The sequence below is a fragment of the Melospiza melodia genome, chromosome 3, assembly GCF_035770615.1.
Source record: "Melospiza melodia melodia isolate bMelMel2 chromosome 3, bMelMel2.pri, whole genome shotgun sequence".
Taxonomy (NCBI): Eukaryota; Metazoa; Chordata; class Aves; order Passeriformes; family Passerellidae; genus Melospiza; species Melospiza melodia.
The window spans coordinates 101,605,664-101,627,318 of record NC_086196.1 but is presented as its reverse complement, the minus strand read 5'-3'; the positions used below and the strand labels follow the sequence as shown (position 1 = coordinate 101,627,318).

Here is a 21,655-nt window from a genome sequence, read left to right as displayed (position 1 = left end):
ACACAGTAAAAAGCCTGGGAGAGAGGCAAGATTTTTAATGCGCAAGTACAGAAGAGAAGTTGGGTAAAAACATCACAGTAAGGGAGGCACACATATTTTAACATCATCCAGCCCAGCATCATGCAAGCTGGCCACAGCAATCCGAGGATAAATAAACTCTTTTGGAGTTCAATCCAAGGCATCAAAATAAGTCCACTTCTGTCTCTCCTTTATCTGGTGCTGCTAAGCATTTCTACACATACCACATTTCTATAATCATAACTTTGAGGTAGGGGAAGACCACCCTTCCCCATGTCAAACAGATAAAATCCCTCATCTTCCTCCTGAACTCTGTGTTTGTAAGGACATTAACCAAAACTGGTCACTTATCCAGAGAGACTGAACTGGGAAGGTTTAGGACTTCTGGGTAAGGGTGAGGGAGACACAGACTTTAGTAACTGATAAAAACACAAACAAACCTGATAAACAGCTAAGAAGAGAAGAATGGTTGATATTTATCATATAACTTGTTTTAGGAACTACTGTAAAAAGGCACATCACTGACTGATAAGATCTTCCAAATCAGTGGAGTTTATGTATACATAGGCACAAGGGGAAAAGGTTTATTTGGAGTTTAAGGTTCTTCCTGTAGGATGCAGTGTTTATAAAGGGTATTTCTAGAACTTCCTGACTGCATTTGTGAGATCGTGCTCTCTGTGTGTCTCCAGTTCCCTCTCCACACCAGTCTGTCTCTCTCCTCTCAATACCCTTTTAACTTTTCAATTTTATTTATTATTTTTAACCAATCTGGTCAACTCTGCATTTCACTTCCTTCAAATAACAAGCAGAGGCTCATCTCCAGCACTGTTTAGTAATTTTCCAGCCATTCAATATACTCATGAAATATTACTATAACAAAATGCCAAATACTTGCACAGAAAAGAAAGAAGGAAATTTTTCCCTTAAGCAGCTCTAATGGCTTAATTGTACTGCAGCCTTTTATTCTTGCTTTTAAACACAAAAAACAAGCTCTGCACTCTCTTTTTCTTCTAGTTCAACTAAACACCAAGTGCCTTTTTAAAAGCACAAGGTCATTCAAGCAATGCAAGTATGAGAATTACTATTTTATAAAACTCTGTACCTTTTCCTAACCCTTTTTATCTTTACAGCCACCAAACTGCATACATATAATAACAACATGTAAAGCAATCAGGGGCTGCAACCAGCTTAACACCTCCCATGCCAAGTTTCAGTCAAGGATGAATTACATTGGCAGCATTATAAACCTCTAGTGATAAACTTTTTGCTGCAATTTCACCAGTATTTAAAATAAAAAAGCCCACCACAGAAGTATCAGTGGCTTTTCCATAATTTATAAACACATAGACTTTATATACAAGCATAATAAGCTCCTGAAATACAGAGATTTACACTGAAGTCTAACAGAGGTGTCTGTACCCTGGCCCTCTATTGCCACCAAGGCAAGCAGGGCTTTTAATACAACTTCAAAAATGAAAATAAAAACTTTAAAAAGAAATCAGCACCAAGGAATCAGGCACCTTTGTTTTTAGGAAACGTGATCATGTAAGGTGGCTGCATTGTTGAAACTGTGGAGAAAATTGGAGAAGGCAGGTCTAGGTCTGGCCCCCATCTTCAGCAACATGCTCTCCCGTGCAGCTCCTTCACAGCCAATCTGCTGGCAGAGGAGGGGGAATTTCTCAGCTCATCAATATCATCAAGACCCACTGCATGGGGCACCTAAGGCAAAATTAGGCATTCATCACCCCACTGAACCACTGGACTTCTGACCTCAAACACACACTCACACAGTACAGACAAATCATGGAAAGGTGCAAAGATTCAAGCATTACAGTAATCACACAAATAAATGAAACAAAAGTACGTAATTGAACAAAAACTAAGATACACATCTATAATCTCCAAGCATGCTTTAAATTAACCCAGGTAATACTTTCAGATCTCTACATCATTTTAAAGAATGAGACAGTTTCCAGAGTCAGAGCCAGATCCCCGCAGCAGTACTGACTGTACTTGCCAGTTCTGCTGATGCCTTTCAGCAGCTCTTTCATGGCATCCCTTGGATCACTGGAAAACAAAAAAACAAAAAAAAAAAAAAACAAAAAAAAAAAAAATAGCTCTCCAGTATTAGAACCTGGATAAGTTTCCCCTTCACAGTCCTCAAGGTTCTACAAAGACGGATGTGGTGATGAGCTGCCCAGAACTCCGATTGCTACCAAGGCATGATCCCAGCGATTCACCCTCTCCTCCCGCCCCCTTCTGTCCCAGCCTGAGGCAAAGCACACGCTTCCCTCTGTGCTGCAACTTGAAGCATTAGTTAGCAACCTTCCCTCAGCTCCAGGGCATACCTTTCCACTTGTAAAACCAGGTGAACAGCCAGCATGCCTTCCAAGCACTTGGAAGGCCAGGTGGGAGTGTTCGGACATGTCAGCGAAGAAATGCAGCGAGCGCAGGTAAGCTGAGCTCTCTGCCTTTAGTGAGGGGGTGAACATGAACACATCTTTTGGGACAGCACGCCTCTCAAAATACGGACCTGCTCAAGGTGCTGTGGACTAGGAATCATTACAGAAAAAGAAGTGCTGCCAATATTTAAAGGGAGAAAGCTAGACAGAAAGGAGACCCTTCTTTCACCTCAAGTATGTCCCCCAGAAAAATGCTTTCCACCACTAGTACGGGAATTAACAAATAAATAAGAAGCATAAATGGTCTAGAGACTCAAACAAAAAAGGTAAATTACACAGGTGTGCTTTAGCTCAGATACTAATTGCTTCTAGTGGCATCAACTAATTCTAAACATGGACTTAATTCCTGTAAAACCACATCATTTAAGAAATGTCTTTCTACAGGTGAGGGGAGGACCAGCAAGGACTGTGGCGCTGCAACAGGCTCCAGTGTTTAGGGAAGAAGCTTTGTGATTTCCCACAGCATTTTGAAAGTGACTGCTGTACAATTTCCTTCAGTGTATTTCAAGTATTGCAATGGAAACTAATCTTGCTCTCAACTACTCAAACAGGCAATTCTACATTTTAATGTACAGGAGGGAAGCAGCCACTTCTAGCCAGCAAGAAAAGAAGTAATGGGACTATCCAAACAGGATGTATGTATAATGCAGTTAAAAAAACCAACAACCTAAGTGTTTCCAGACCTCCTTGGGACTTGAGTACATGTGCAGAACATGCTCCTGTCCTTGCATGGCAGCACAGGTCCCTACAAGCTGGAAGATGTGCTTTCCATACACAGGATCAAAAGACGCTATCAGGTTTTACAGCACATCTCCCAGCACCAGCCTGGCAAAGAGCAGCAGCAGAGGTGCAACAGTGACCAGCTCAACACTCCCATTAAAAAGGAGGGGGAAGTGGTTACACTCAACAGGAGACAAACACTTTTGCTCCCAGGGAGCGATGTACACAGGTAAGCAGTCCTAATGTTACTTCTGAAAGCCCGTTTATCCTTCAAATAGCTCACTGAAGACACTAATTCTGGCTTGCATTTTTCCTCATTTCTGTAGTACCTGGGACAAAAAGCTCTAGCTAGCAAGGAAAAAGCTTCATCACCACCCCAGTCTTCAGGTCATGGAATGTTTTTTGTCCTTGCCAGACACTGCTGTCAAAGTCTACACTTTGGACAACTCTGCAATCCCACTTTTGGAACCACCACAGATGGGGAAATCAACTTCTATCGTTAGAAAGTCCTGTAAACCCTGCTCCCCATGCCTGCCAGTAAGAAGCCTCCTTCCTAGCTGGGATAGCCATCAGTAGTACTCAGCTAATAGACTCAAGATCTCTCCTCTGATTACATGCAGGAGTTGGGAACAAAGGGGAGGGGAGGGTGACAGGGACACGACAAGTCCCCAAAACATAGTCCTTGAAGTGCAAGTTGCAAGCAAAGAAAGTCAAACAACAAAGTTATTCAAAGAGTGTAAGAACAAGCAGGCTAGAGACAAAAACAGTACTTTGGGTTAAAACTCACTTCAGACCTACTCCAACAGGTAGAGCCTGCTGGCAGAAAATTCTCCAACAGCCTTGAAAGCAGGTTTTGTAATAGTGCTTTTGATAAAACACCATACTTTAAGGTGAAGCATCTACTGTGTTTTACCCCACTGGGTGCATGTTGTATGGATCACCTTCCCCTGATGTGAGGAGAAAATACTGCCATGAGGGTTTGCCTGCAGCATGACTCATAGAAGTCCTGTTTCCAGACAAGTGTGACACAAGAAGGAATAGAAATAAAATCGAGAGGAAGCAAAACAATACCCTCGAGTGTGGAGAAAAGGAAATGGAGACAGAAAATGATATGGAGTGAAGACATCCTCCTGGACTTTGAGATGATGTCCACCTGCCCCCACAACACTTGTCTGATGTCAAGCTGGAGCAGAAAAATGAGGTTTGGGAACATTTGCAGGTACCAAGACCGATGGTGATAAACCTCCCAGAACTGCTGTGCTGGTGGGCAGAAGTGCAGTCGTAGTGCACTGCTTTGCTATTCTTGCTCCTCATCCCAGCTCCATCCTGCAGCTCTACAGCCTCCACTCAGCCAGGAATTGGGGCCACAGATGGTTTTCCCTGCTTTGCAAGGAATCAAATCCTGAGAAACCATGTGAGCAAACCCAGCCTTTGCTCCCAAGAGCTGATGCAAAACCCAAGGTGAGGGTCAGACACAGAGAGAAGGTGGCCAGCACAGCCCAGCTGCATTTCTCTGCAGCTTGAAAGGGTCAGGTTTACAGCACTGAGCAAGCACCAGAAAAATAAATGATTAAAGGAAATTTGACAAGGAAAGGGGGTGGACGTGGGTAGAGAAACGGGAAGGAAGGAAGGAAAACTCAGAAGATCTTGGCAGAAAACCAATGGGTAAGAAAAGAAACAAAGAAAAAAAAAGAAAAAAGAAATCATTAGAAACCATCAGCAGAGTTTACCCATGGCCAAAGTGGGAAGAAATGGCCAGTGCAAGCAAGATGCTGGGAGATGCTGCCCTGCTCTGCTTGTTGCCAGGCTTGGAGCAGACCTCTCTTTCCAGTGCTGGGATTCATGTGACAACAGCTTCTTGCTTTCTTTTGGTAGTCTACAGAAACAGGGACCTGCTGCAGTTCCTATCTCCTGTCAATCAACTCCACAGTCTATCTGTGCCTTTTTTAGTCAACTGACCTTTTCTATTTTACTTCTTTTTTAAATTCTACACTGCTTTAGAAGCCTAAGTCCTACAAAAATCAAATGCTCCACTTAGCAAACAGGGCATATATCAAAAACACAGTCTCCAGAGCTGTACTTTTAGTTTCACTGATCTCTGTGCCCTCTCCACCCCTGCACAGCTCTTGCAAGAAAGATCACCTTGTGCTGTTACAAAGTGGGGGAAAAAAAGGAAAAACAAAAAAGCCAAAATTTTCAATGAATTTGTTGTAGGAGCAGTTCCTATGTCCATTCTGCTGGAGGGAAGGAAACTGAATTTATAGATTCCTCAAGTATGCCAGACCGTGTAAAAAAGAAAAATGAGGGATTGAAACCAATAGTTACGTTGTGCCTCATTCCTGAGCTCCTATTTTCCAGTCTGGTCCTAAAGAAGGAGGACAACTACCATCATCTCCCTGCAATTTGGTGGCCGACAGGAAACAATTTTGTGGTTTAAAACCAGCTAACAGCAAACCAAGCCCATGTTAAGAGCGAGCCTTGCCACACAACACACTTTTGTTTGCAGCCTCAGGATTTAATTAAACAGGTAGATAAAACCTACCTTTTAACCCACGCTCCAGGGTGTGCCTCAGTGAGATAAAAAAAACAGGCTGCAAAACCAGGTCAAAGATGATTCCAGTGCTGGTGCAGCATCTGTGCCCCACTCAAACTCCATCCCACCGCACTCCTCAAGGAGGGCAGCTGCACCAAAACCCTCACTTTCTGCCCCAAAGGCAGGTTGGTTTGGTTTCTCCTTTTCAGTGCTGCATCTGGATTACCCATGGGCTGCATGGGGCCATAGCAGGGTCTAATGTGCTGAGAAATTTAAAATCTACCTCCCTTCCTCTTGTGGCAACCCTCTTCCCTTCCAGTTGTCTGACCTAACACCCTCTCCATACATCCTCCACCTACAACTACTTTTCAAGCATTTCCAAAACAGAAGTAGAAAGAGTAGAAAGGGCAAATCCCTTCTTTTTTCCCCCCTCTTCTTCATCTGACAGATCTATTATTCCCTTATAAACAACTACTTCTCCCAGAGACCGAACAAAGCAGCTACTTACATGTCATATTTTAAACAGGCATGTTTTCAGGCCAAGAAATAAACAGTTATATTTTGGCAATCCTTCATTTCCTGTCCTATTTGTGAGCGATAATGTCATAACACAGTGTGTCCCATGCCTTCCTCCCTGGCTGAAGCTTGCAGCAAAATAATTTAGCTGAATGAGCTGCCTTTAATACCTACAGAAAAATCATCAGAATGGGGCATAAATGTAGTGAAAATGAAGGGGGGAAAATAATTTTTTTCAACACAAAGGGTAAACTGCAATACTTATGGATTCAAAATTCAGAGCAAACATCACTGGTGTCTGCTCAGATGTGGAGGGAAATGAGATTTTTGGATGGGCAAAAGAACCAGCAAGAGCCAGCTGAGCCTAATTTTCTTTCCTTAGACAGGAAAAAATACATTGGTGTGATCTCACACCACATTTTGCTGTCCTGCACACCACCACAGCAACCCTACACATATGCCACTTAACCCAGCTCGTTAAAAACCTCCGGGGGACCAGTCCCACTTGCAAACACTTGGCAGGAGCGCTCCCAGCGCACTGGAATAAACCAGGCGTGCGCCGGAGCGGCGGGGACGCTCCCGGGACACAGCCCGGCCAGGGCATCGGGCTCCATCCCAAGCAGCGCAAGGCTGCGGACCAACACTTCCTCGTTCTCTGACCTTTTCCATTTAATTACTTCCTGTGACTTTCTTGGAACCATGCATCGGAACGAGCAGGCGGCAGCCTCCGGGCATAACCGAATCACTTTAAGGGCTCAGCTCCATTCTCCCCCTCACAGGCGGAAAAGCCACGGGCAGCAGCCCATCAGGATGGCTTCGGAGAGGGTCGCCCACAGCCGCCCATCTTCTGGGTGCGCCGCTGCCCGAAATCCCCCAGCGCTCAGGTCCAGCACCGCAGCCTCTGACTTACGGCCTGGCATCCTCATTCTGCCCCCACCCTGCAACGTGGAGGCAGCACGGGCTGAGCGAGGGGCAAGGAGGAAAGCAGAAATAAAGGCTGAGATGCAGAAAGAGGCGCTTGCTTGGCAATGACAAACTGACCTCTGTGTATCGATCCGAAATGGTGCAGTTCTGAAGGGACGGATGAGTTTCCAGCATCCCAAGTCCTGTTTGCTTCCCTTCTCGCTTTTATAAATTGCCTCAAAACTCTAAGTGTAATTGAGCTGTTCTCAAGAAACTACTAAAAAAAAAGGTAAAAAGAAGGGGGGGGAAACCCTTGTTATTTACTTGAAGAGGGTTATTCTAAAAGGCATCCTGACAGTGGTCCCTTTTTTTGTAATCTGGCTGTTAACATTTGCTCACAGTGCACTCAGTGAAACAAGAATAGCTATGCAAATTAAAGCCAGATATCTAGGGCAAATAGCGTGCTATACTACCATTGTTCTGACAGCTTGAGAAAACTTATCAGAAGAGCCTGTCCTTATTTCTTTTAACACCATATATATTGGAGAAAAAAAATCAAATCACTTCACCCACCACTGAAATGAAAAAACAACCCATGAGTCACCAACTTCAGCAACGCTATCAATCAATGCAAGGCTGGAAGCGAGGAGCTTACAGAGGAAACCATGGCTTACCTAAAACACCTCTCCATGCCCTACAAAGCCAAGGCCTGTGCTAAACCCTGACAGCCCAACCATGGCCGCGCCAGGAGAGCCACCAGGGATGTGCACTGAGGTAGGGACCATGAGGCACCACTGACCCTGAAAGTCAACGCATCCAGACCCCAACAAAAAAGCTTTCAGTGGCCTGGGAATGGGCTGAGTACCAGCTCCCTGTGGTCACCAGCACTCCCAACCTCCAAGGGACCAAAGCACACAGTGCTGCTGGCTTGATAGGTGACCCCAGGAGAGGTGGCCTGACCTAAGAGCTCCCACACACATGAAAACCATTAGCTGAAGCCTCCCTCAGCATGGCAGTGCAGCAGCACATGGAAGAGTTCACTCCCAAAACAAACTGCAGCCTACAGTCAGGGGAAAAAAATCCCCCACCTAACCATCAGAGCCAAGTGCTCGGTGTTTTACATCAACATTCACCTCTCCACTGAGCCCTGCAGGAAAACACATTTGGAAGAGGATCTCGCCTCAAGATGAAGGCTGGTGAGCGCCAGATTTTTGTCCACTGAATTGGGTTAGGTTTGACCCCGTGTTCTCAAACCCAGAGACAGGGACCCACTTCTCTTCCTCTTGTCCAATTTGAAAAGTTTAAAAAAACTCCAAACAAACCAAATGAAGAAGCAGGTTTTTTATTGGAAATGAGTTGGCCATGTTTTTCCAGCCTGCTAGGTCATGCAACTACTTCTTTTTTTGGTTTTTTTTTCTTGTTTTGGTTTTTCTTTTACCAAATTCAAAATAACCACGATTTTAGAAGCTACACATAAACACGAATTTATAGTCTCTTCATTAAGAGCTGCCAAAATAACAATTCCTCTCAACACACACATTGGGGCCAGAAGCCATTTCCTTCGCCACTCACATTTCTCCAGTAAATCACCCTAAAATACGTTTATCATGATGAAGGTGCAAGCGTGGCACAGCCACCGATTATGATCTTTTCGGACCTCAAAACCGAGCCAAAAAAGTTGCACAATTTTGACGCTGCTTTATAAGCCCTGCAAGGAGTCGTTTTAAAGCACGGTACATCCTATGGCGCTTGGCACCGACCCAGTCCTGCACGCCAGTGAGTCATTCCTCTTGACTGTCAAAACCCCGAAGGAGATAGCCAGGAACAGCCCCTGGGCCAGCACGGCGTGAAAGAGCCCTTCCTGCCATTCCGCTGCAGTAGCTTTAGGTTTTACTTTGGGGAAGAAAGCATTAAAAAAGGGAATAGGGCACCGTCGGGCATTTTGAAAGCCTCGGTGCGGCCTCTCGGGGGGTTTATTAGCGGGGAGGCGGCGGGAGGGCTGCGGAGCGGGGGTGGGCGGCGGGGGGTGACGGTGAATGGAGAGGCCGCCGGTGACCGGGTTTATGAATGCGGCGTCATGTGACGGCGGCGGCGGCCGCCCTCCTATTCACAAAACGGTGGCGGCCGGGGCGGGGATCCGCGACGTCGTGTGTCCCCCCCCAGCTCCGCTTCCCGACCCCCCCAGGCCCGGGGCTGCGCGGCGGGGGCGCGCACCGCTCCCCCCTCCCATCTCCGCCGCTTCCGCCTCCGACCGCCCCCGCCGGGCGCCCCGAGCCCCTCGGCCGGGGCGGGGAGCGGCGGCGGCGCGGGGCTGCGCCCCCTCCCTGCGGTGCCCCGGGGCCCCGCACCCCGGCGGGGCCGCGCCGCCCTCCCGGGGGTTTTTATGAATGAAAGGGCCGTATGCAAATGAGCGCGGCCCGGGGGGAGCGCGAAATGGCGGATGCGCGGGCGGGCGGCGCGCACACGAACGCGCGTCTCCGCGTCCCTCTGTCCGCCCGCGGACGGTCCGTCTGTCCCTCAGTGCACGGGATACGGAGATGAGCGACCGGCACCGGTTCCCGCCGGGGCAACAAAGCCTGCCCCCTGTTCCGTGCCCCGACCCGCCCGCCGCCCCCGGCCCCGCTCACTCGTCAGGGTAGGCTTCCTCGGTCATCTTCTCCCCGTCTAGGCTCATCCCTCGCCGCGGGCGGCCGGGCTGCGCCTCCGCATCTTCCCGAGCTTCACATGGCGAGGGAGGCCGCGCCGCGGCGGGGCTGGCGGCCGCGCCGGGCCCGACGGCGCGGGAGCGCGGGCGGCGGCGGGGGGGAGAAGGGGGGACTACGGCCGCGCTCGTCGCCGGGCGGCGGCGGCCGGGGGCGGAGGAGGAGGAGGAGAGGCGGCGGTCAGCGCGCCGCGGGGGCGCGGCGGGGCGCGGCGGCGGCGGCGGCGGCGCGGGGTCCGGGCCCGGGGGAGCGGCGCAGCGCCCGGGGGCAGGCGGCGGCGCCGGGCCAGCCCCATGGCCGCGATCACGCCATGGCGGGGCGCCGCGGGGGGCGGCGGAGCGGGCAGGGAGGGAGGGAGCGGGGAGCCCCGGCAGGAAGCGGCGGCGCTGCCGCGGCCGCCGGGAGCGGGCAGGGCAGCGCCGGACCCGGGCGGGAGGAGGGAAGGGAGGAGGGAGGGAGCCGCAGCGGCGGCGGAGGGGAAGGAGGAGACGCGGCCGGCAGTGGCGCCGCCCCGGCCCGGCCCCTCGAGCCCCCGCGGCGCAGCGCAGCGCCCGGGGTGCGGTCCCGCCGCGTTCGCCTCCGCCCGCTGGCGCCGCCCCCCGCGCCGCAGCCCCCGCGCCCCGCCCGCCGCCCGGCGCTGCTCTCGGCCGGGCCGGAGCGACGGGGCCCGCCCGGCTGCGGCTTGTGCCGTACGGCCCGGCCCGGCCCGGCTCGCCGGGTTCAGCCTCACCCGGCCCCGCTTAGCCCTGCGCAGCCGGACCCAGCAAGATCTGGCTCAGCCCTGCCAGGCCACACTTAAAAATCACAGAATCGATTAGGTTGGAAAAGTCCTCTGAGATCATCGAGTCCAACCTATGACCGAGCACCCGGTCAGTCAGACAGTGGCACTGAGTGCCACGTCCAGTCTTCCCTTAAACACCTCTGGGGGCAGTGACTCCACCACCTCCCTGTGCAGGCCATTCCAATGTCTAATGACCCGGTTCCTCCTAATGTCCAACCTGAAACTCTACTGGCACACCATAAGAGTGTGTCTTCTTGCTCTGTCGCTGGTTGACTTGGAGAATACCTTGCCAGATGCTCCTTTCAGGTAGTTGTAGAGAGTGATAAGGTCACTCCTGAGCCCCCTTTTCTCAGGCTTAACAACCCCATCTCCCTCAGCCACTCCTCATGAGATTTGTGCTCCAGACCCTTCATCAACTTTGTTGCCCTGCTCTGGACATCTTGGCTCACCTCAACCTGAATTCTCCCATCCTGGCTGGGTTCAGCCCAGCCTGGCTCAGCTTGGTTCGGTTTGGCCCAGAGCAGCCTGGCTTGGTGCAGCTCCTCGTAGTGGCTGATGAGACCCATAGGATGCGTTTCCATACCATGATGCCATGTGCCCTGTGAGTGGTCTGGCAGCTGATCAGTAGAAGAAGCCCAGGGAGCTAATGTTGCCCTCACAGCTGTTTTCTCACCATCCTTGTGTTCTTCCCACCCCACCTTGCCCTCTACGAGAGCTCAAATTTCCCCTTAGTGCCACATTCAGAATTGCTGTGAGGTGCACGCTGGCATGCTGGTAACATCATACAGCTTTTCTCGTAGGTCAGTTCAAATGTTTTTTTGCTGCAATGAACAGTGTAAACACTCTACCAACTTGTGTTGCGTTCATAGCTACACCATGACATCTGTCCTCAGGACTTGTTTGGTCCACAGAGGAGGGGTAACAGGAGCTGACTATCGAAAAAATAGTTTGGCCCATGAAGTTAAGTAACTAGCTGTGAGTTTTGGTTTTGCTTCCCCCATCAATTCCTCTGTGATCGGGCAGTCCTGGGAGAAGAAATGTGTTTGTACCACCTAAGCACATCACCTTGCCCTCCAGCTTTTGCAGACCCCTCCACTGCAGCATCCCTTTCCCACAGCAGGTAGGGAGATGTGCCATCTCTGCTCTCACTGCATTGGGACATTCAGTCTCGTTATGGCTGCGGTTCCTAAGGGAGTCACATACTGATTTAACTTTCAAGTCTAGTCTATGGGATTTAGTCTTGAAGGGGCCTTCAGATTTTGGTGTGGAAATTGTGTTTCTGCTCTGCTGGGTTTCAGTTTCTACGTGCTGTAAATTTTCTTTTCAGGAACAGAAGTGGAAACTCGGAGAGAAACCTGCGGACTGCTAGTAAATGAGATGGAGGCAAGAGCTGATCAAAGCTTTGAGGTCTTCTCCTCAGGGAGAAGCAGTGTGTCCTTCAGAGGTGGTACCAGATTTTGCAGCTTTGTAGCACAATATTACAATAATATTCCTGTCACTGCTAGAGGTTTGGCCATAACACCAGATAATGTGTGAGTGCAAGCCTGCTGCCCTCCCTTTGGAAGACTGTGGGTGCTCTTTTGGGCGGCAATGCTGTCTATCCCCCCCACCCCCTTCCCACCCATTCCTTTGCAAAGCCCGGTTTGTCACCCCCTTGGCTGTGCTAATGCATCTCCCACTGAGGAGTGACACTGCTGGATCTGCTAAATGGTCACAGCTAATAATACCCCCCCATACCTCTTTCTTTTGGAAAGTTATTCAAGGATCCAGCGTGCAGAATGGCATGATAAACATCTTGGCAAAGCTGAGCTGGCAGCAAAAGGAAGTGTCAGGACAGGAGTAGAGCGGTTGGGGGCAAGGAAATGGTAGGAACGTCTTCAGCTGCTGTACAATAAAAGACCAGATGTAATGATTTGACACAGTTCCACCCATCCTATGTCTTTTTTTCCCCCCCAAAGGATGCTGAGATTGCACAGACCTCTAACATCCTCAAAATCTTTCATGCCAAAAATTCCTGTGATTAGCAGGAACATTGATGTGCCTGAAGTGGGGAGCATTTAGCATAAAGTGGCATTTAGCAGTTGCTTACTACAGAAGCAGAATATGGGGAGAGTTATAGCCCTGTGAAAAACCCAGGGCACAATCATGTAATTAAAAGGCCATTATAATGGTTGTACCTCTGAGGTGGACTGGGTATTAATCACTGTCTGATTAATACTTGAGAGCTTGTCTGTGTGATCTGGATGTAGTTTTATGTGCTTATGTTGTGTGTGCACATATTTACCCCAATGGTGAGAAGCAAATGTGTCTGAGGCTTGGAAGCTGAAGTTTTACTTGATCTAGCTTCTTGAGTCATTTCCTGTGGATTTGCAAGATCTCTTATTTGATCTCTGCTTTCACTGTCCTGCCAATTTGCAAGCTGCTAAGTGATTTATTCTCTTAATGGTTTCTCTCACTCACTGCACAACCCTCTTACTATTACTTTCACCGAAGTATTGAATTTTATTTTTCTAATATTCAGGTTACTGTGCCGGTTCTTGTAAGCCTGTTGGAGCTGACTGACTTTTCTGAATGAAAAGGCTCTCTCTCAGAGGTGTGATTTCTGTTTGTGCATTGTGTTGTTTGTACACAGAGCTTCTGCTCGAACACAGAGTAGCGCTTCCCTGTGATGCGATCGTTAAGGTACCTAGAATTAATCAGCCTTTGGTGGCAGAGCTTCAAGGCAGCAGCTCCTGCATACTAACGATTTGCCTGCTATGACTGTCCTGTGTTTTATATTCAAAAGAAACATTTCTTTTGCAGAGTAATACTTCAGCTGTTGCAGAGAACCTTGTTTCTGCTCAGATTGGAATAAACTTCCCTGAGTGCTGTTACACCTTTAGCTAGCACTTATTTAGGGTGAGAACCACTGGAATTTGAAGTGTCAAAGTTTAGGATGGCATTTACTGCAGGCTTGCAACGTAGCCTCCTGCCTTCACTTACTCTCGCTTGTAAAGCCTTTCAGCCTTTGAGCTGAAATCTTCTGCACTGTTGATTTAGGAACCTAATTATGAATGTTGGTACCCTGTTGACTGTGCTGAATTCAATGATTTTTCCACTGACTCATTTGGTGACTTTGAATGAGTGAGGAGTGGAAGTCAGCAGTCCTGAATCATGCCATCCTCCAGACAATTACCCCCCTCCCCAATAATTCTTTTGAGCAGCAATCATATTTTAAAAGCAGCGATTGCATCTGTATTTTCCCCCATCATAATTGCTCAGAATTTAAGAGCTACAAAAACAATCTGCAACATTTCAAGTCAGTGTAAAGTCTTTCAGGATTGACACTTTTTGGGAGGTCACAGTTTGGAAATACTGTGGGGGTTTTTTTCCAGCAGGAGTGGGATTTTGGCATGTGGTTTGGAGAATTGTTGGGATCCTTTCTGGGCACCTGCCAGGGGAAGAGGATGTGGAGAGCTCCTTGCAGTCTTCCCAGGATGTCCTTTTGGAGGCTGGTAAAACCAGAGCAGGCAAGCAGAACAGACCCTTGCTGCCAGATGAGCAGACTATTCCACTTCTCCATTTTTCGGGCTTTGTAAACCTGCATTTTACCAGGACAGAAAGTTGAGGCGATCTCTGCGCTGCTGCCTGTGTGGCTTTTCTGGCTTTTCTGGACACCATGGTATCAACTTGGGCAACTGCAGCAAATGTGCTGAGGGCTGGGAAGGCATTGACCAGTGCATGGAGTCAGGCATGAGTCATGCCTATGGGACAAATCTGGTGTCGTTTGTAGCTGCGTTCCTCAAACCTTGTGCTCTCCTTCATCCTCTCCCAAAATAAAAGCAAAGTTTATTGAAATGGGGAGATAGTGAGGAAAAGCAGTATTTTCAAACCCTTGCTTTCCTACTGGGCACTCTGTTGCCCTCTTAATATTCAGCAGTAAGTGATTTATAGCCCCCCTGACATGGTGGTTTGGTGTTTCCTTTGTGTGCATAACTTCCTTTTGATATAAAGGGATGATAACAAACCTAAATTGTAGTCTCACAAGCACATGACACTTTGTGGTGCAGATAGCAGGAAAATGCTCTAATCTTGAGTTCAACACTTCAGCCTACCCACCCCCAAATTCCACCCTGGTGAGAGGGTGGCACTAGCAGGTTTAGTGAGACAGCAGTGTTGGTGGGGGTGATTCTTTCACACACAGTAGTGCAGGATGATGGTTTTGGGAGTGCCACTAGAGTCAAGTCCCTGGCATGGACTCAACAAGAGACAGGTGCACAGCTGCTTCTTGAACTTTTTTGCGTACCTTTTTGTGCTGAATGCTTGGAAGGAAAAACTGCTACAAAACCTTCACTTTCTGCTGCCAGTTCTGCAGTGGTGCTCCTGCGTGTTCCTGACTCAGCAGGGATGGTCCGTCCCTGGACCATCAAACTGAAAAATAAGTGTGCAGAAACTTTGCAAGCGTCACCACAACCTCAGGATTAGTCCTGAAGCCAGGCTACTCTCAGCATGAGGGAAGGGCTGCTCTTCTCTTGAGATGCCTTTCCACCCTTGAGAGGTTTCTGAATTTTTGATACAGCTGTTTCCAGGGCCTCATGAGAACTGAACAAACAGATGCCAAATAAAGTTTTACCTCACAGAGCACAAAAGTGGGTGGATCTCGGAAAAACACTGGACTTGTTCACACCTTTGTCTCCCCTCCTTGGGGATCATTTGAATCAGGTTTGAACCTTTTAAGTGTATTTCAGAAAGCTGCCTTCTGATAGCCAAACTTCACTTGGGTGTTCCTCCCTTTCTCTCACAGCTATTGTGGGACCATCTCCTCTGAACACTCATGTTCCCTTTATTGCAAAGCTCTTTGATCAGCCTCAGCAGGTGACATGATGAACAGTTGACTGACTACTTTGGCAAAACCAGTTTTTGTGGCTTGACCTCCTTTTCACACACAGTGTCTTGCTGTGAGTACAGGGTCCTATTCAGTGTCTGAGTGGTTATAATTGCTGGTTTACCCAGTCTAGACCTGGTTGTGGGAGAAACCCCCGCACAGGTATCAATCAGGAAAGGCTTCTGGAGTTAAATTAAGCATTTGAAATATGGAAATGCTGACATGGCTGGGTCAGATGTTTGATGGTACACAGGGGAAATGAGTTGTATATACCCTGTCTGAATCCTCATTTACTCAGCCCTTGGCTTCAGGGCTGCTCAGTGACACTGACCCACTCCGTCCTTAGCAGATGCTTGGCCATATTTAATTTCAAAGGGTGCCAGTCCACCCTCTTCTCCAGGCAGATATTTTCCCTTGTGTCAACATCCTCATAACAACTCCAGTTTAGGCAAATATAGCACATGCCTTATGAGTGTCCTGGAAGGACTCAGAGGTGGAGAGTTAGAGCTAAAGAAGTCTCATGGTTAACCCCATGCGCCACCGAATAGCTTTGGGATAAGTTGCAGCACATGATGAGGAAGCTGGGAGGAGAGTTTAATGGTCCTGCAGAGAACACCTCCTTGGACAGCCACCCTCCAAGATGTTCCCAAGGATTCCCATGGAAAATAATCCTGTGCTCCTTTTATGTTCTGGTAATCACACACATACTATGCCTCCCTGCCAGTTCTGAGGAGAAAAGTGATTAGTCACTCCACACAAAAACCTTTGGGAACTATACATATACTCCACTATGGATGCCAGCTCCATCTAGAAGGGAATGAAGACTCACAGCTCTGCTCTGTGTGGTTGTCAACAGAAGCTGCTATTTGCAGGTACTGGATGCAAGGCCTTCCAGGTGCCCACTGCCAGCTGCATCCCCAGCAGTGTTTGCTGCCAGGCTTAACAAAGCCCAGAAATGCAAGCCCAGCTCATGAGAGCTTCACACCTACAAGACCAAAAGCACAAGCTTGATCCTGCTCACAGAGCTCCCTTGTTCAAGACAGTAGACTCTCCGGTCTCTTAGAGAAAAAAAGAAGGGCTGGTTATTGCTGGATGCCTGTTCTGACCTTAAAAGCTGAAAGTAAAAACAATCCAAGATATGGGGCATGCTGAAGTGGCAGCTGAAGGGCCTTTTTTGTTCCTTCTGCAGTTAATGCTGTCGTGCTAAAATTGCACACGGGTGGGAGTGGGGGTTAATTTAAGGTTTAGTGTGACCAAGAGGAATTATTTAGAAAATAGCAAATGGACAGCATTCTGCAAAATGAGCTTCACTTCCCTAACCAGGAGTACTTGACTTAAGTTGAAGAGACTATGAAGGAAACCTCCATATCCATGGCAGGTAAACATTTGCCTTTGATTCTGTTTTTCTCTTCAAGTCTAGAAACCCCAGCATTTACACTTAAATGGGTATGCTGTAAGCTATGTTTAGGAAGAGAGTTTCATCCCCTCCTGCACGTACTTTTACACATGATAATTATTTGACTGTAGCTTTACAAAGTATGGCTGGAGGGATGGTTTGAAAGGGAGGAGTTACATAGCACTGATGATAACTGCCTGATTCAGCCCTACTGAAGGCAGTGGCAGCAGGATCAGACAATCCAGAAGAGATTATTTTATTTTAAATAGCCATTATGGACCTTCAGTGACTTATGATAAATTCCTGCCTTCTGATTTCATGCACTGGAGAACACACATGTGTGCTGGAACCATGCATGTCTTCAGAGTCACGTGTTCAGTGTGGACATGAATCTGTGCATTTTGTCACCATTTAAAAAAAAAACAAAACCAAACAAAAAACCCCACAAAAACTAACAGAGAGCTAGAGAGCTTATGAAGATGACATTTTTGTGAATGATGGTATTTTTTAATACCATCGATCTTGTCTTCATCAAACGTATCACAGAGTCTGAGCTTTTCCTTTATTTTTTACATTCTGCTTCTTCTCACCCACTTGATCTGGTCCTTCCATACAAATGGAGTTGTAGTCCAAAACTCATGGAGGGGTGAAAGAACTGCTCTATAACCACATGGTCTGGATGCAATACCTTGCACGTAAGTGCTTCTCTTTTTGCCAAAGACATTACCACACTACCAGTATTTAATTTGTTACCACACAAAGTTCTCTGGATAGCTGTGACATTGAAACACTTCCTATAAATTGGTTCCTGCTCAGCTCTAAAGACATTTGGGTCTTCTCTTTGGTGTTTTTCAGTCTAAAAAAGTACAAAGGTGAAAACTCTCCCACGAGGCCTGATCAAAATATTGTCTAAATGGCAGTCTAAATTTTGGCCTCTCTCTGGCTTGCAGGCAAAGCAGGACAAGTCTTTGTTTTCTTGAAAGAAACAGGGATAGCTGTCTTTAAAATCCTGAGGGGGTGGAAAGCAGAGATGATTTCCACCCTCCTGTGGCAAGGTCACTTCTATTCCCCCTGCAGATGGACCTACTGTAGAAAGAGGATGGGCAAGGCACCTTTTGAGAAAGGTCACCAGAGCCTATTCTGTGCTTTCTAAGGAATGCAAGCAGAGGTAAGGGCTTTGTGCCACTACCATTTAGCTGTCACCCATATCACAGGCAGAGCTTTCTTTGATCATAATGTCTCCTATTGCAGGAAGCTGTGGAAACTCTGCAGTAACTTGGCTGCACACAACTACCCCAAAAGGGGCTTTGACCTTTTAACAATGGCACTTCATTATACAGTATTTTCTTGTGTTGATTTTTCAAGTATTGGGGTGGAGATAATCACTGAGAAACACATGATCTTGAAAAAAATTAAAATATATTAAATTATATATTGTGACTTTTGATTTAGAGTATCTTTGTAAGCATGTCTGATCTTATATGCTAATTTTCCTTTGTATCCTTCACAGTCATTTGTAGGTATGGAGGAAAGTGTTGGTCTTCCATTACAGCAGAAGGAGCTACAGCCCAAGGAGACACCTGGCTGTCAGGAAGAGGACTCAAACTCAGGAATATTTGGGAGTCATTTAAGACAGGAAGACAACATCCACTCGAGTTTAATTCCCTGTGCTTGTTTGTGAGTGTCTAGTTGCTTAGCTGTGAGTGGTGCATAAATCACCTGAGACTCTCCATTCCTCTGTAATTTACTGTTGGAAAGGACAGAAATAAATTCTAACATATTTGTGCGACACACCAGAATTACTCCAAACTTAGAAGAATTTTGGAGCAAAGTTAAATGTTTCAAGTCTAAATTGCACACTGCTAATTACCTCCTTATATTTTATGTCATCATGGATTAAAATGAAATGCTGCTGTGAAGGTGCCCCATCAAACAGAACATGATTCTAGTTGTTTGCCTTGTGTGGCTTGAGTAAAAGTGCATTTCCACCCTAGGAAAGTCTTTTATGCCCTGATTTCCAAGTTCAAAAATAACTCTCTACAGATGAAACATGATTCTCACCCTTTAAAGTAGTGTTTTCACCTACAAATACTTGCTGCCTAAACAAGAGCTCTTTCCTTTGCACTTGTGCCAACATGCAACTTGGATAAAGAACTAAACTTAGATTCATAGTTATAGTGCTTCCACTGACTTTTTTGGTTTTGTTTTTTAATAATGACTGTAAGACATGTGCCATCTCTCTCCTGAATTTTAATCTTTCTAATGAAGGTGTGTTTGAAGAAGGCACACCCTTCAGAAGATGTTTTGTGGTATCGTCTTTGAGCCTTTAGTGTTGAGGACCAGCTGCATTTTCAATTTTAAATGCACTTTTCAGGGTCTTACATCACAGAGGCCTAAATTAAAACACACTTACCATAAAGAGGTGCAGCACATGCATTCATCCTGGAAATTGCACTGCGACATGAAAGATATCCAAGCCCTACATGTAATTTTGAAGATGAGCAAGCCTTGGCCTTTCAGATGTCCCACGTGAGGGAAGCGCACCCACGTCCCGCAAAATTGTAAGCTTCTGAATCATGGAAGCTGGATCTTAAAGCCTCTAATTCCCACTGAATTAGAGATGTTTGATGATGTGTGTGGCTGTGAAAATTAATCCCAGTGCTGGACTGGGGGTGGCCGACTGCCTGGTGGATGTGAGCCTACGCAGGAACCCCTGTGGTCCAACACTCAGGGTGACCCAGGGAGATGCAGAACTCAGCGATGGGCAGCTCTCACTTTGTGCCTCCCAGCTCATCCTCCACATGTTATTCAGGATCAGGGATCAGGATCTGGTGGCTCCCCATGGCATGAAAATTTTCTTTAGTGGTTTGCAGGCTGAAAAAGGCTGGTCATGCCTTCTATAAAGAATTATCTGATTAGCTGTAGATGTCTTTCTCCTAATTTAGGTTATTGGAGAAAATTTTTCTTCTCTAGTATGGTGGCAAACACCAGGAGTGAGAGCACTGCACCTTTATTTTGGACATATATACCATGATGAGAGCAGCAGCTGGTCTTTAACTTCACTCCCTGCAGCTATGGAAACCTTGCCACAGGTTGTGCACCCTGCAGAAACAGAGACCTCCTTTTGGGGTTCATGGGTTTAATGCCAAATTCTCTCTCCATACACATGGCTCCCAGGAACCAAAAAATAGCTTCAGAGAGCCATGAGCTTCACTAGCCTGCAGGTATACAGAGGGAACCCCCAAACTTCAGCCTGAGTGAGACTTCCCTTCCTGCCTCTATTTAATGTTAGTTTCACTTGCAGCTGTTCAGGGGAAAGGTTTTTTAGCAATCTCTTTCAAGTATCAGATACTGGCAATCCCTCTCCTGGAGTGCTGTGGTTGGAGAGTATCCTGGGCTAACGTGGGAGGGCAAGGCTCTACCATATCTAAACATTGCAGTAAATGTTACTCAGCCTCCTGTAGGGTTACTGGGCTTGACACAAATGTCCTAGCCAAGCTCACAAGGAAGAGGAAATATGGGAATATACGCCACCAGAAGACACTATCTCCCTTGACGTTTTTGTCTGTAAAACAATAGCTTACAGAGCGTTTTTAACTGAAAGGTGTTGGCCTTTTTCCTTTTCATTTTTTGACTTTTGTTTCCTGTAGGAGAGTCTCTGGAATTCCTTAATGTTATCATCAAGTCCTAGGGATTTTTTCCCCCTCTTTTAGCTGTGCTACATCTCCCAGGTTGCCATCAATGCAAAATTGCTGAGGGAAGACATTTCTGTTTAAACTGGAAGCCATGAATACAAGAGCTTCTCCTCCCAAAGGAAATGTTGTTTTTACTTCCATGTCCCCAATCTTACATCTTTGCTTTGTACTCAGGTATTTTCACTTGAGACTTCCCAGTTTCCTAGAAATTCTCATTTACTCTCTTGCTGAGTCTGTGGAACAAGATACTAAATCCATCTTGCTTGGAAAAAAAATTAAAGAAAGAACAATAAAACCGTAATTGAAACATTTTGCTGAAAAATGTCACAGCATAGTGATTTTTGAAACAAAAGCCAAAGAAATACTTTTTGCTTTTCTAAATTAGGAAAAGAAATGCGTGTGTATACCCATTCAGTTGGAGTGGAATTGGAAAATCTTTGTTTCATATGCAGTGCCAGCTTCAGGAAAAGGACAGTCTGGCTTTGTCTTCTTATGTGTATTTGTGTGTCTTTGTTATCAATATTTAGCAGTCTTGGGAAGTTTTACTGTGATGTTGAGGAGAAGGCTGCAATTCCAGGCACTAAGGCGGCTCCTTTGGAAAGCCTGAAATGTGGCTGCCTGCTCTTAGGAACTTCTCTAAAACCACAGGGACTCTGCACCCCACTTCCTTCTAACTCAGGACAACCAGATGTCCAAGGCTCAGGTCCATTCTGAGGTCCTAACAAGCATCTTTGGGATATTGTTTTGTCCCAATTTTTTTTGCAAGCCCTGCTTCATCTGCAGTGATCTGATCTTCTTCCACTCAAAAAGACAGGAGTCTCCCATGCAGGAGACTTGTGCCTCACCCACCACACCACCCTCCCCAACTTGTTCTCCCTTTCTCCCTTCACTGCTCCTTTCTCTCTTTACAGTCATCACCCAACTGTGAGCTTTGTAACCTCAGTGCATTTATATCCCTGCTCTCCCAGATCTCAAGGGATAAGTTTCTGTCAGTCCCACCCAGAGGGATCATTCTTGTGTGCAATGACTTCAGGGTACATCATGCAGAACCTCAGTCCGGGATTC

General features: G+C 47.1%; 1 protein-coding gene and 1 long non-coding RNA gene across 3 annotated transcripts in view; one reads left to right on the top strand and one right to left on the bottom strand.

Moving 5' to 3' along the window:
- SPRED2 (sprouty related EVH1 domain containing 2) overlaps positions 1-9,919 on the bottom strand; it is a 59,098-nt gene extending 49,179 nt beyond the window's left edge. The window contains exon 1 of the mRNA XM_063152301.1: positions 9,780-9,919. Within this exon, the coding sequence (XP_063008371.1) occupies positions 9,780-9,826 (47 nt within the window). The 5' untranslated portion in view covers positions 9,827-9,919. The remainder of the gene's footprint in view (positions 1-9,779) is intronic.
- On the top strand, positions 9,561-21,345 carry LOC134416091 (uncharacterized). Of its 2 annotated transcripts, none has more exons than XR_010027178.1 (3): positions 9,561-9,787; positions 11,963-12,079; positions 13,157-21,345. It is a non-coding gene; the product is annotated as an uncharacterized LOC134416091 (long non-coding RNA). The 2 variants fall into 2 exon arrangements; XR_010027177.1 differs by having other exon boundaries at positions 11,963-18,063; positions 18,406-21,345.
- The last annotated feature ends 310 nt before the right edge of the window (positions 21,346-21,655 follow it).